A 14,726-nucleotide genomic window follows, 5' to 3' on the forward strand; every position below is an offset into this window, starting at 1 on the left:
TTTGAGCGAGAGTTTAATCAATGCGACAGACAACCGTGATTTTTAGTCACGACTTTTTTTTTAATTATGCAATTCTTATGTCTGTTATTATTATTTTTGTTGACGTATCTTTTACTATTTTCGTTAGGTTAATAATTTTTTAAAATCGTAAATTAGGGACATTTGTGTGACCATAGGAAATTTTCTCGAGAGATGAACGATAAAATTAATAAATAATTTAATATTATAATCGTAATTTTTTTTTTAATTTTTATATAAATATAAAATGATAACAGGAAGTGAGCAAATAATCTTGGGCTTTAAATTTTTTTTGTAAATCTAATAATCTGCTAAAAATGCATTTAATTTTATTTATGTAATGCTGCAAACAATAAATTTATTTATTAACAACAGAGGCTTTGATACCAATATTTTTTTTACATCTTTATTAAAGAATAAGTGTATAAATATATGTGAACTTTAGACACATATTTATACATTACGATATTAAATATATGTTATAGTATATCTACAAGACGGCATTAATTTAAAAAATATTTAAAAGCCCAAGATAAATAGCCGAGAATAAATCTGATAAATTGTATTTATTATTAATAGAAAAAAAATAATTATCATTTTATATTTTTATTCTTATTCTTGTATGTAATAAATATTTAAAAACGTTCATGAACTCTTGGTTATTTTTTTTAAACAATTAAAAATTAAAATAATTATAAATTAAACCGTAAAATTTCATCAGACATTTGTTAATATCTTCACAGCTACTGCCTAAATAATTTTTATTTTAAACTATAAAAGTTATTGTTCCTGTGGTCTTATTTTTTAATTACATCACATTGTAATCAATTGACTATTTTGTTAATTACCATACATGCAGATTTATTTGTACAGAAAAAAGGTATACTATTTAATAACTTTTATTATCATGCATTTTTTTTTCTCAACGAAAATATAAACGACGTCTCTAATTATAACTTTTATTATTAATTATAAAATTAATTAAGTAAAAATTATGTTTTAGTAATTTGTAAACAAGTTTTTTTTACAGTTTGTAAGCCATTTAAATAAATATTATTATTGTTGCGCCAGGGAAAAAAACATTAATTGCAAATACGGTACATGTGTGGCGGAAAATTGAATAATAAATAAAATAAAATAAAATACTGTTCATAAATTAAGTTCCTAAATTAATTTTTTAAAATAATCTATGATAAATATATATTTATTAAATAAGTGATGATTATAATTTATATAAATTCAAGTGCTTCGATTATTTTTTATCTACAATAAATAAAGTTGGGATTAAAAGTCCCGACTATCCATTTCTTCAGTGACGTTTATTGTACTTTACTTAGGATTAATTATACATTTTATTTGGATTCTTGTTCTTACGTTTAATCTTGCGACAGTCCATAAGTTAAGCGTTTATTAATTTTTTTAAATATTCAATTGTTCCTCCTCGCTTCTTACCCACGTCAGTAATAAACGGCCAAGGCGCAACGAAGTTGACTCTGCATTATTGCGTATACAAAAAAAAAAAAAAACACGGACAAAAAATATATGTACATTAACAAACTTCATGACGATAATCATCAGATTTATCTCGATCTATTCTTTCAGTATACTTAAGTCCGTGATTTCCCTCGTTGCTGTAACTTGAGTACATCGGTTTGTCAAGTAATGAACTTTTAAATTTAGGAAGGAAATATATGTTCGCTCTTGTTGCACATGAAATACCCTAATAACAAAAAAAAGTAAATTATTGTGATGACTCAATTATTTTTATTAATTTTAATTTATATCTCTATTTATACCCTAATAGCCATTTTATCCGAACCTTGATGGCAACTTGAAAATTTATTTTACCCGAAATCTGTTGCTGGAATTTTATGACAAATTTACAGCAAAAGTTGTAAAGAAAAATTTTCGGTTAATTTTTCGACAATTAGTACAGTATTTTACCTTTACATTGTAGTCAAAAAAAATATTTACAAAAGTTAACGAATGCTTGCTGTCAAATTTAATGGCAATTTGTTCAGCAATTTGGAATTTCATTTGCTTGAAACTTACTTGCGGAATTTGACGGAAAATTGAAAAGCAACTTTTGCCAAGCACCCTGACTATTAGGGTAATTATAATTCAAGTCATTCATGATGATTAATTTGTTGATAAATAATTAACATTAATTACGGGAGATAGTTATTAAGAGATCAATAAAGACATCTGATTGATACTATTATTACTTTTATGGAGAATAGATAATCATTAGGGTGGTCGTTAAAAATTAAATTTTCTCAGGCGCCCCATAAAATGCTCAATTGATAAGATCTAAAAAATTATTTTTAAAATATCTTCATAAATACACATTTTATTAAAAAAACGAATACGACCTTTTTTGTTAAAAATTTAATTTTCTATAAAATTCTTTCTATAATTTTTTCCTTTAAACTGCATATTTCATGAGATATTTAAAAAAAACCGCGATTGTATCGAAAAATAAACTTTGATCGTCCTGCGACACGTGTTCTTTTTACTTAAAAAGAAACAAACAAATTCCCCACGTATTTTTTCACTAAAAAGAAACTTTTTATGGGGCGCCTGAGAAAATTTAATTTTTAAGGACCACCCTAATAATCATTAGTACAAATTGCTTGTCTATGTATTAAATTATAAAAATCTTGAAATAATTATAAATTATTATATATAATTACTTGATCAAAATTAAAATCTGGTTTATCTGGAGCCAATAGAACATCATCTTCTATCCGTGTATAAAAAGTTGGATGATCTTCCAATTGATCCATTTTTTCCAGCATTTTTGTGTCAACATCATAAACTTCTCCAAGGACTTGCTGCAGTAGAAAATTTTTTAAAAAATCAATACTCCTAACAAATATATAAAAAGTTAAAATTCAAAAGTATACAGGATCGAAATTACATTTTTTTCAGGTCTATGACACACAGAAAAAATAATACTTTTGCAGATAAATATTTTTTGATTGAAGTTAATTTTTAAATAATTATAGAGAATACTCTTGTCAATAATTTGTCGTCAATTCTTGTCTCAGTGAAGTCAACAAAAGTCAATTATAAAAATTCATGGCATCAATACAATTCTTATACATTTATCTACTCTAATAAATCTGCGCAATTTATTCACAGTTAGGAGTTTAATCCTTCAAGCTTAGAATTCTTTTATATTTAAAAAAATAAATAAAAATCATTTCCTCATTTTTAAATCAATCAATCCAGTCTCTGACATGAAATTTTGATCCTGTACCTCCAGAACTTTAAATTGATTACTGTAATTAAATTAAAAATATTAAAAACAAATAAATATTTTAAAACCTTTATCTAAAAGATTAGATAATAAAAATTTTAAAACTTTTATCTTTCAAGGTCACATAATATTTAAATATCAAACGGACTGTAAACATATCAGACGAGTGTGAATGTAGCAGACATGCGACAATTTATAAATTTCAAATAAATAAATTAAAAATTTGTAAGCCTGTACCCTGTCATCAATTGGAGCTCGGTCAATATTTTATTTATTTATTCAAAAATTAAAAAATTTCCAATTGTCAGTTACACTCACACTCATACAAGTTTATTTAAAAAATAAAATATGAATTATGACAACAATATAAATAAATTACTTACATGTCCAACACCAGGTTTATGCAACAAAAACGGAATGTTAAAACGTGTAGCAATAACCAGAGGATATTTATTTTTAGTTTTACCGATTCCTAAAAACTTTGCATAACCATTAGCAGTATCACGAATCAATTCATGATTTGGCTCACCACGTTTCAATGTACCATAGAGAAATACACGGTGCAGTGGACTCTTGAATAAGTTCTCATACATTTTACTATTACTTATTTATATTAATAAATATTTATATATTTTTATTCATCTATCACATCCAAATTAACACCCAGTTCTACATGTATATAAATGGAATTATAAATATAGATTTAGATTAAAAAATATTATGTCTACGACTCAGTATCACTAGACATAGACACTAATTATTTGTAATGTAACTATAGTTTTAATTTGAAATTTTTTACCTTATCATTTTTATGAAGATACTGTATTTATTATTGTTATTTATATTAATAATAATAATAATAATTATTATTATTAATTAATTGTTATTACAGAGAATTCGTGAAAATGATTTTTTTTAATTTGTACTTCGCACTTGTATTTATTTTTATTTAATTGAGGGCGCTATCGTTTCTTAAAAATACACATGACTAAAATATATGTAACCAACAAAATAACAAATATATTTATTTATTTGTAATGTAATTATTAAACGTCTACACTAGAAATTAGAGTAAAGTGACAGGACAAAGTTTATCAAATTTAAATTATGAAATTTAATTTTCTAAAATTCAAATAAAAAATCGCGCCAATTTAATGCATAATTATTTATTTAAATTTAAATAAAATATAAATATTTAATTTATAAATTATTTATTACATTTATAACTTATATAAATAAATATATTTATGTATAAGTATCAGTGCACATATAGTCATATATTTATATAAATATTTTTATTGTGTTGGTATAAGACAGCGGTTTTTTATTGGTCGTTGGTTGGAAAATTTGGTTATCCAGTTTACATTTAGGCAACAAAAATTTTCTTGACCGTTTGAAAAGAGATAAAAAAAAAACGTGGTTTGTAAAGATTAAAATCTCGGTAAACTCAATACACTACAGACTACAATAGACAATTATTTGTGTTCATATTTATTGTGTGCGCAGTTTTGCCAGTACCATAAATGATAGTAAATAATATTTCATTTTATGGGGATCGAATTTATGGATAACAATAAAGCAATGAACTGTAAAAATAAATTTAATGCATTAGGTAAATAATTACGTTTTTTTTTTTTATATAAATATATAACCTTATTTTATTTACGCTGTAATTTATTTAATTGATAGATTAATTACTTTGTTTGTTTAGATGGAATAGAACACTTTTCAGACCTGCCAAGTTCATCAGAAGAAAAAAAACCAATCAGAAAATTATATATCAGTAATTTTTGGGGAAAGGTTGTTATAAATAATGTTCATATTTGTTCTTTTATAGAATTTAAACATTATTTTATTTTTATATTACAATTACTAATATAATTACAGTATTATGAGCGAGAATTCGACTGACAATTGACAGTTTTTTAAATTTTTTAATTAATAAATAAAATTTACGAACCCAAGTAGCACAGAGACAACTTTAAAATGTCTTTTAAAAGGATAAGGCAAATTTTTTTTTTGTCTCAGTCACCTTTTTTGGTATAAATACGACATGCAAATGTTGGTTCCGGAGACAGAGACGAGTTGTGTTGTTTTTCTTGTCTTATTTCAATTAGGGAGTCATTTAGATGACTGATTTTACCACTATTTGTAATTTACTTTTTGTCTTTACTTGTGTTAAGTCTTTTCAGTAGATATTTTTTCGGTGACATAAATTTCTCATCGTTTTGTCAACATATTGGTGCCTTATCTCAAAAAGTAGCCTAAAAACTGATATCTTATAGATGTCTCAAAGGCAAGTGTGCTACTTGGGAAGAATGAAAATTAAAAAATGCGTACCTAGAGTCAATTTTTCAAACCGGGTTTAAATTATTATTGCTGGTATATCTATATGTATACTAGCAATATTAATTAAAACTCGGTTTGAAAAACCTCTTAGATAATTGAAATACCAGTACGCGCATTGTTTCCAATAATAAGTGTGAATGTAGCAGACATCAGACAAATTTAAAATTGTAAATAAATAGAGTAAATAATTAAAAAAATAAAATTTAAAAAAAATGCACTTATTAATTTCAAAATTTTTTTAATGAGCATTTTTTTAAATTTTTGTTTTTTTAATTACTTACTCTATTTATTAATAATTGTAAATTTGTCTGATGTCTGCTACTTTCACACTCATTTCCAATATTATTGTTTTAATTAATTTATTTGTTTATTTAAAATTTAAAAATTGTCTCATGTATGCCACATTGAGACTCATTACAGTATTTATTAAATTTAGTTATTTATTTATTTTAATTGTTTTAGGTTAATCCAACAATTCTGAAAGACCTATTTTCACAGTACGGTGAAATAATTGAATGTCGAGGTCCATTTGTCAATATCAGAGGACATCATTTTGCTTTCATTACATTTAGTAAACCCGAGGAAGCTCACAAGTAATTAATATTCCATATAATTATTACTTTAATTATGCAAATTTATCTGATATTGCCTAAGACTCACTCCGACTCCACGTCGTTACAAAACTTATTTTTGATAGTCGATATTAAATCTAAGGCTAAATAAAATATGATACTAAATTCAGCCGTTTGATAAATTATTGATTTTTTTAAAAACGAGTAATTAAAAAAAAATATTTCAATTAATTGCACCTACAGTTTTAATTTTCTACATGTGCATATTTTTTTTTGTAATTAATTATTTAAAAAAAATTCAAAAATTGTTAATTGTCTGCTAACTTCAGGATCAAAAAATAATTAATCAAAAATAAATCAAGCGGATTTTATTGAAGCCTTGGGACGGGTTCAGAAATACACTCTGGAGGTGAAAAATTAACTATCCAGGTGTGATTAGTACCTTTGTAATGTTAAATCTCACCTCTGGTTTGACTAGAGGATATTTCTGAACGCAGGAGTTGAATATTTCTCTTTCAGAGTGTGTTTCTGAACATGCCCTTGATAGTGTAATAAATAATAATTAATAAAATTTAAATATTTGCAGAGCTTTAGAGGCTGGCCGTCGTAAAGAAGTTATTTTATTCAAGAACAAACCATTAAATATAATGCCTTCATTTCCACATACGCAACCTACTGAAAGTCAGATTAAAAAATTATTATCAAAAAAAACTAAGAAGAAACGTAAGAAGACTAAGCCAGAAAATCAAAATAAAAATAAAAATAAGAAAAAGACTAAGAATATAAAAACACCTAAAATTGATTACATCAACAAGATTGATGATGACTGTTTAATTAATATTTTTGTTCTGTTACCAATGAATGACCGTATGAGAATTGAACGAGGTAATTAACTAATTTATTGATTATTTTATTAATTAATTTATTTAACAATTAAAAAAAATTATTACAGTTTGTAAACGGTGGCAAGATGTCAGTGCACGTGCCTGGCATGACATCAAAGAACTCGACTTAACACAACCCTTCCAGTTTTCAAATTCAAATAGTAAAGCTCAGATTAAAAATCGTACTGTAGAAAAAATTCTTGAGAGATGCGGACGTTTTTTATCAACTTTACAATTTTCTACATGTAATTTAGGCTATAATGCTGAAACATTGCCAGTAATTGGCGAGCATTGTAAAAATCTCACTAGGCTAACTCTTCAATTACGTAAACACCCAAACAAAGAGTTGAACAAACTATTTGCACAATTTAAAAAAATTCAGTATCTAGAAATCAAAGACATAGGGAAAGATTTTAAATGTAATAGTTTGGCATCTTTACCTCATGATACTATTGAGGAAATACATTTGTCAACAAAAGTAACTTACGAATCATTCGACCCTCACTTGAGAAGCTTTGGACGTTCTGGGCCAAATGTAAGTATTTTAAAATTTATAATTATTTTATTTAAGCAATTAGATCAATTTTTTATTAATTATTTACAATTATTAATAGACGTTCCGTAAATTTAGTAACATACGGTCGCTAACTATGACTGGATTTATCTTAAAACCAGATCTAATTAAAGTTATTGCTGAAAAAACACATTTAACGTACCTGTCGCTTGCAAACTGCAGCATCAAACAAAAAAATATTATTAAATTAGCGTGCTTGCGAAAATTGGAGTACTTGAATCTTTCTAAGGTTTTAGAAGTAACGAGTGATTTTCTTATCGCTCTGGCATCGAATTGTACTGAACTCAAATACTTAAATATTACTGGTGAGTAATCATTTTTATTTTATTTTATTTTATTTTATTACTATATAGTAATTTTGTACTTCTTAAATTATTTATTTTTAACAAAAAAAATTCTTCAGTATTTTTTTAAAATCGAATTACTTGAAAAATTACTGAGCTTATAAATATATATGCACTGCAAAAAATCGGAGTGATTACGGATTTTATTTAAATCTGAATTCACTCGGAATTTTGGAGTTTGAAAAAAAAAATTACTCCGCATACGGAGTTAATAGAGAGTTAGTCTTTTCAGTGGAGTAATTTTGGAGTAATCTGGATTTTATTTCACTCCATTCGAAGTTTTAATATTAAAATAAACTCCCCTTTGGATTAAATTTTGGGGATTGCATGCGCGTTCACTCCGTAAACTTTTTACAGATTAATTTCCATATTAATAATATAAAATAAATTTTACAGATTGTTCATCAGTATCAAACTCCGGGATAGCAGCACTGTCAATGTTACCTCAGTTAGAAACATTAATAATTAATGAACTGTATGATATAACAGATGTGACTGTCAGTAATTTTGTTAGTCTACAAGAATTACACTGCGAAAATTGTGAACAAATTCAAGACGCAGGAATTATGATATTACTTCAGACTGCCCCTAATTTAAAGATTCTTAATTTATTTAACACTTCTATATCAACAGCAGTGCTGGATACTGCCGAAGTTATTACGAGAAAACGTACCAACAATTTACTACTCCGTATTAAAGTAAATACAATGGTACTGGACGAGTGGGAAGATAGAACTAATCCATCACCACTTCTGGACGTCGAAGGCAAAGACGAGACTGTCTCAGACGTATCTGATGAGTTTCTGTATGACCATGACGATGATGACGATTTATGGGACCTCGGCATCGATGATGAATTCGATGATTACGACGCCGATGAGTACGATTTCGATGAATTCGATTACAATGGCGTCAATCCTTTCTTTCTATTCTAAATGCTGTTAATATTATTATTATTATTATTTAATAATAATATATTTCATATATAAGACCATTAAAATAATTTAACTTTTCATTTTCCAATAAATTTGAATTGTTTTTTATTTATAAAGCAAATTCCATTTAATATTAATTAATTTTAATGTATTATTTATTACTATTAAAATAATAAACCTTAAATTGAAAAAAACTAAAAATATGCACTTATAGAAAATGAAAAAAACTATAAGTGCAATTTTAAAAAAATTTTTTTTTTACAATTTATCGTTTTTGAAAAAATTCAAAAATTATTAGACGGCTAATTTATGATACTGAAGTTAACCGACGTCTAATAATTTTTTGACTTCTTTTTAAAACGATAAATTATTAAAAAAAAAATATTTTAAAAAATTGTACTTATAGTTTTTTTAATTCTCTACATGTGCATATTTTTAGTTTTTTTATTTTTGTAATTGATGTATTGAAAAAAAATCTGAAAATTGTTAATTGTCCATTAACTTAAGGACCATGGCTAATTTCAGTATCATCTGACACGTGGCCCAATTGGGACGATAGTCAAAAGAATAAAAAAAAAATTTCAGTATCATATAAACCCTAGATTGAGTTTGATAGTGAATTTAATTATGAGCGCAAATGTAGCAGACATACGACAATTTTTTAATTACATATAAAAACATGTAAATAATTAAAACAATAACATTTAAAAAAATGCATGTACTGAATTTCAAATTTTCTAAACATGCATTTTTTTATTTTTACTTTATAACCATTTTTATTTATTATTTCAAAGTTTTAAAAATTGTCAGATCACCGCTAACTTTACTATCATAATTTAATTTATAGTTTTAAGTTTTAGTATAAAACGGAAGTTGCCCGACATCGGATAATTTTTGGATTTTTTACAAAACGATAAAATATAAAAAAAAAATATTTTAAAAAATTACACCTGTAGTTTTTTAAATTTTTTACATGTGCATATTTATAGTTTTTTTTTTTTTTTGTAATTCATTTGGTGAAAAAGAAATCAAAAATTTTCGATAGTCTGCCAACTTCTGGATCATGTTTTAGTCTACAATTTAAATATTCCCGCCATTTAAATAAGAGCGCGCCACAAGCGCTCACTAGAGGGTGGGGTGGACTGACGCGGCCATTTTGTTCAGTTGGAAAGTCGGTTCTCGTCAAAGACGCATCATCGTACAGTTAATTTAATAATCAGACGCTAGAAAAGTTATATTCCCTGAAATATATACCCGTATATATATATTAATTATATTTTCATATTTAAAAAAAATTATATTTTTAGTAATACGTGTATTTGTCAGCGTTGATGATTGGGATTCCGCGTGACGACCGGCACAAAATAACGGTTAAGATTCACAACACAATGAAGCGAAGCTCTAGTCGCGATACTCCGCCTCGCGTCAAGAGAAGTAGATCCTCCATGGGACGGTATGTACATCATTTTCATTATTTTACACCATTCATATTCTCCATCTTTATATTTATCTCGAAAATCCACTACAATTAAACAATACTCGCAATTTATTAACAATAAATTCAACAATTTGTTTTATTTTATTTAAATCAATAGATTTCAAGTGCTTTCATGCTCCCTTAGTCATAAGCATTTATCGGGTGTCATTTAAACGCTTCACCAGTTACCAATAAACGGAGCCATGGATAATTATTTTATTTAAATTATCATTTCTCAAACTCATTGTTATTAAAATTACTTTCATGTGTTAGCATTTTTTAATTATTGATAAAACAATTTTTTGTTTACAAATTTTAAATTTAAATTCTCATATTCAAAGAAGGTTTAAATATTTACACAATTATATAATGAAAGAACAATTTGTATGTAATTACTTAATTTACTTGAAGTAATTACTGATACTTGGATCAGATAAAAATTTAAAAAAAAAATGGAGCAAGTGTTTTTACAGTAAAATAAATTTAAATAAATTGTTTGACATGAAATTATAAATTTATTAGGTACGACGAATCGAGTGACGAGCGTATCACGCCCGAAAGAATCCGTCGACGCAGCAGAGGAGCACGGAGTCCAAGTCCACCACCACGAGCATCATCGCACGCTCGATTTGTGGAATCTGGTTCACATCGTGATGAGTATCTACGAGCACCACCACCACGTGAATTACCACCAGAGCGTCCTTACAGCAGCTACAAAGCTCTCTGTGTCAGTGCTATCCATCCTAAAGCCAGCGATGAAATAATAAAAGACACTTTGTACCGTGAGTTTAAAAAGTTTGGTGAATTTTCAATCAGGATAGCCCACGAGTTGGACGAACGAGTGGCGTTTATTTGCTTCAGGAGCTCTGAGGATGCACGAGATGCAAAACACGCGAAGCCACGGATAATAATATACGACAAAGTGGCTATTGTTGAACCGGTATATGAAAGACCGGAGACTTATCGTCGTCCACGTTCAATTACACCACCAGAGTATGATCGTTACTATGCACGTTCACCAGGTCCCGAGAGACACCGGCCAATAGAACGCTATGAAAGAGTCTATGTTCCACCAGTTGGGATACCACCGCACCGTGAAATGCGACGTGAAGCAATACCTCCTCCTCATCATGAGTTTGTACGGCCACCACTTCATCACGGTCCGCCGCATGTTCATCATCCAGGGCCGCCACATCATTACGGGCCACCTAGACACATGATGATCCGTCATCCAGTTCATGGTTTCGAGCGCGTGGAAAATAAAAAAGACAAATTTCCAAACTATCTTCATCATGTTTCACCTGAAGATGACCCACTGGCTACACGGACACTGTTCGCTGGTAATCTTGAGATAAATATAACTGAAGAAGAGTTACGGCGCATATTCAGCAAGTATGGAATTGTCGATGACATTGACATCAAACGACCACCACCTGGTACTGGTAATGCATACGCGTTTGTACGTTTCCAGACTCTGGATATGGCCCATCGTTGCAAAGTTGAGTTGTCTGGTCAGTACATTGGTAAGTTCCAATGTAAAATAGGGTACGGTAAAGCAACACCAACAACACGTATTTGGGTCGGCGGTCTAGGGCCCTGGACATCGGTACCACAGCTGGAACGTGAATTTGACAGATTTGGTGCAATTAAAAAAATTGATTACATAAAAGGTGACAGCAATGGTTACATTTTGTATGATTCAATAGACGCAGCTCAAGCGGCAGTAAAAGAAATGCGAGGATTTCCACTAGGTGGACCTGACAGACGACTCCGGGTTGACTTTGCCGATGTGACTCCCGGCTTTGGTTTTAAACCACGGCCATATCCGGAAGAGGGTGGAGAATTTAGACCGCGTGTACCTGTCGAGTATGATCCACCTTACGAAGCATACGGTCCTGAGGGAGAATTTACTTATCCACCACGAGGATTCCGTGGTCGAGGAGGCGCACACTGGCACGATCGTCGAGGCGGCGCAAGTCGTGGAGGTGGCGCTTACCGCGGAACTTATCCAGAAGGTTACATACGGGATGAACCTGATTGGCCAACCAGAAGACCACCACCTGAAATGGAATACGAACCACCTCGTGGTATCCGAAGATCAATTTCCAGAGAACCAGGAGTTGATCGTTCACGCTCAAGATCACCACGAAGAAGACCCATGGACTCAGACTCGGATTCCGAGAATGCACGAACTGGAATGCTTTCTACCTCACGCACTCTTGCTGAAGTTGCACGAAAATCAATAGCTGTCTGGCAGGGCGCTCTTATTTTAAAGAATTCACTATTTCCAGCAAAGTTCCATCTTACTGACGGTGACACAGAAATTATTGACGCTCTTATGAAAGACGAAGAAGGCAAACACATGTTGCGAATCACCCAAAGATTGCGTCTCGATCAACCTAAACTCGATGATGTGTCAAAACGTATCCAAACCTCAAGTTCTCATGCTATTTTCTTGGGTCTCGCTGGATCCAGCACCGCTGTAACTAACGATGACGCAAATGTACAGACACGGCCACTGAGAAATCTAGTGTCTTATCTTAAGCAAAAAGAAGCCGCGGGTGTTATATCTCTCCTTAACAAGGACACTGAGGGCACTGGAGTGCTCTACGCTTTTCCACCTTGTGCATTCTCCACAGAATTACTAAAACGAACGTGTCCTAGTCTCAGCGAAGAAGGACTCAAGGAAGATCATTTGGTAATCGTTGTTGTCAAAGGCGGCAGTGCCTAGACAACAATTCATTATATTTTATCATTAATATCAATACCTTCTTTTTTAATATTAATTCTAAAAAAAAATATTCAACTACTCGGATTTAATTTTTAATGATCAATATTAATTATTAATCATTACTATTATATACATGCATATATAAATATTTTTTTTTTTATATTTAGTATTCGAGTCGGGATTTTCTTTTAATCCATTTTCTTACTCAAATTAAATTATACATATATATTTTTTTTTATTCGTTTTTACGAGTAAAAAAAATTTTTTAATTTTATTACGAGTAAGAGATAATTATTTTTTGTATTATATATAACTAATGGATTTATACGAAGTAACTGCCTCGAGTTTTTAAGATTTTTTTTTCTTTTCATTAAAGAATTTAAAAATAATAATTATAATCCAAATCCGTGACAAGGCAGACAATTTTTTTTTTAGACCAACGGACAAATTAATATCTCGACGTGACTGATAAATTTTTTCTTCCATTATATATTCATTAATAATTTTACAAAAAAAAAAATGATTAACTAATGAAGTAAAGTAATTAATTATAGAATTAATATCATGTAAGTGTAAAAAAAAATGTTTAAAATCTGCAGATCATGTTAACACTTTTTGTCTCGGCACAAATCATACACATACATCTTCATACATCTATATATATATTTAAATATATATAAATATTAAAACTATTATTATTACACTTATAAAAAAAAATTTATACATGTATATTATCAATTAACTCGCTAAGGAATTAATTAACATTTTAATTGTTAAAAGAAAAAAAAATATCTGCAGAGTCTGGCACTCATCGATCTCGAGAAAACGGATGTCCATGAAAAAATAATTCATTTGTGTAGTAAATTTAAAAAAATGTCAATGATTTACCAGAGCGATGAGCGAGTGAGAGGGTAATTAATTAATTAAGACAACAGGAAACAAAAATTCACCGTAAATATTTAATTAATTAATCACTTGTATCAATGGTTTAGAAAAAAAAAACAAATGTTTTACTGTGCAAGTGGTTGTGTTGAAAAGTAAAAAAAAAAAGAAAGAAAGAAAAAAAACAGAGTAATTGTTACAAAAAAAACTAGAAGAAACTCGTGATTAAATTAATGTTAGCAACATTGTGGCCGTAGTGCTGGTGTTTTAAATGTTAGTTTAAAAAAAACAACGAAATAATTATTGTTTAAATTCATTAAAAGATATGATAAATATTGTGACGATCAAGCGATACGTTAAACACCTAGTGACAGTTATTACTTTTATTTAAATTGTTTTTTTTTCTTTTGGTTGCGTCCATTGGATATTTTGTACGTTTTAATAATTTGAATATCATCATAGTTTTAATGATAATACGTAATAAGATATTGACAAAACAAAATAATGACAAAAACAATAGATGATTATCAAAATTATCAATTAATTGATGATAATAACAACAACAATAATTAACTTTAATAATAATAATTAAATTACAGTTCTGAAAAATTTTATATTGTGAACAAAATATTTTGTTTTGGTGGCTAAAGTGCAGCTTGATGATGATAATATGCGATATGTTTTGTGTAAATTAATTA

The 14,726-nt window shown here is 28.6% G+C and overlaps 3 protein-coding genes across 4 annotated transcripts; 2 read left to right on the top strand and 1 right to left on the bottom strand.

The window, feature by feature from the left end:
- Positions 1-1,322: 1,322 nt before the first annotated feature.
- Positions 1,323-4,247, bottom strand: LOC130669365 (putative gamma-glutamylcyclotransferase CG2811). Of its 2 annotated transcripts, XM_057472207.1 has the most exons (5): positions 4,080-4,244; positions 3,664-3,949; positions 2,712-2,852; positions 1,626-1,738; positions 1,323-1,511 (listed from the first exon to the last, which is right to left on the bottom strand). In XM_057472207.1, exons 2-5 carry the CDS (start codon positions 3,871-3,873, stop codon positions 1,418-1,420), a joined length of 558 nt encoding a protein of 185 aa, XP_057328190.1. In that variant the 5' UTR covers positions 3,874-3,949; positions 4,080-4,244; the 3' UTR covers positions 1,323-1,417. The 2 variants fall into 2 exon arrangements, with proteins under 2 accessions (XP_057328190.1, XP_057328191.1); XM_057472208.1 differs by having other exon boundaries at positions 1,323-1,738; positions 4,080-4,247.
- A 117-nt stretch (positions 4,248-4,364) lies between these two features.
- Positions 4,365-9,026, top strand: LOC130669363 (F-box/LRR-repeat protein 7-like). Its single transcript, XM_057472205.1, has 7 exons — positions 4,365-4,892; positions 4,992-5,080; positions 6,092-6,222; positions 6,788-7,086; positions 7,154-7,620; positions 7,700-7,964; positions 8,400-9,026. The coding sequence occupies exons 1-7, from the start codon at positions 4,829-4,831 to the stop codon at positions 8,936-8,938; spliced, it is 1,854 nt and encodes a 617-aa protein (XP_057328188.1). The 5' UTR covers positions 4,365-4,828; the 3' UTR covers positions 8,939-9,026.
- A 1,066-nt stretch (positions 9,027-10,092) lies between these two features.
- LOC130669687 (RNA-binding protein spenito) lies at positions 10,093-14,542 on the top strand. The gene is made up of 2 exons (XM_057472707.1): positions 10,093-10,391; positions 10,938-14,542. The coding sequence occupies exons 1-2, from the start codon at positions 10,270-10,272 to the stop codon at positions 13,144-13,146; spliced, it is 2,331 nt and encodes a 776-aa protein (XP_057328690.1). The 5' UTR covers positions 10,093-10,269; the 3' UTR covers positions 13,147-14,542.
- The last annotated feature ends 184 nt before the right edge of the window (positions 14,543-14,726 follow it).

This window comes from Microplitis mediator, chromosome 6, assembly GCF_029852145.1.
Source record: "Microplitis mediator isolate UGA2020A chromosome 6, iyMicMedi2.1, whole genome shotgun sequence".
Classification (NCBI taxonomy): domain Eukaryota; kingdom Metazoa; phylum Arthropoda; class Insecta; order Hymenoptera; family Braconidae; genus Microplitis; species Microplitis mediator.

What these genes read in the sequence shown, in the direction of transcription:
- LOC130669363 (XM_057472205.1), top strand. Translation starts at nt 4,829, where the DNA reads ATGGGGATCGAATTTATGGATAACAATAAAGCAATGAACTGTAAAAAT. An exon ending in TCAGTAATTTTTGGGGAAAG is followed by an intron (nt 5,081 to 6,091) that starts GTTGTTATAAAT and finishes TAATTGTTTTAG; the next exon opens with GTTAATCCAACAATTCTGAA. An exon ending in CCGTATGAGAATTGAACGAG is followed by an intron (nt 7,087 to 7,153) that starts GTAATTAACTAA and finishes AAATTATTACAG; the next exon opens with TTTGTAAACGGTGGCAAGAT.
- LOC130669687 (XM_057472707.1), top strand. Translation starts at nt 10,270, where the DNA reads ATGATTGGGATTCCGCGTGACGACCGGCACAAAATAACGGTTAAGATT. An exon ending in AGTAGATCCTCCATGGGACG is followed by an intron (nt 10,392 to 10,937) that starts GTATGTACATCA and finishes TAAATTTATTAG; the next exon opens with GTACGACGAATCGAGTGACG.
- LOC130669365 (XM_057472207.1), bottom strand. Translation starts at nt 3,873, where the DNA reads ATGTATGAGAACTTATTCAAGAGTCCACTGCACCGTGTATTTCTCTAT. An exon ending in ATAAACCTGGTGTTGGACAT is followed by an intron (nt 2,853 to 3,663) that starts GTAAGTAATTTA and finishes TTTCTACTGCAG; the next exon opens with CAAGTCCTTGGAGAAGTTTA. An exon ending in CAGATTTTAATTTTGATCAA is followed by an intron (nt 1,739 to 2,711) that starts GTAATTATATAT and finishes TTTTGTTATTAG; the next exon opens with GGTATTTCATGTGCAACAAG.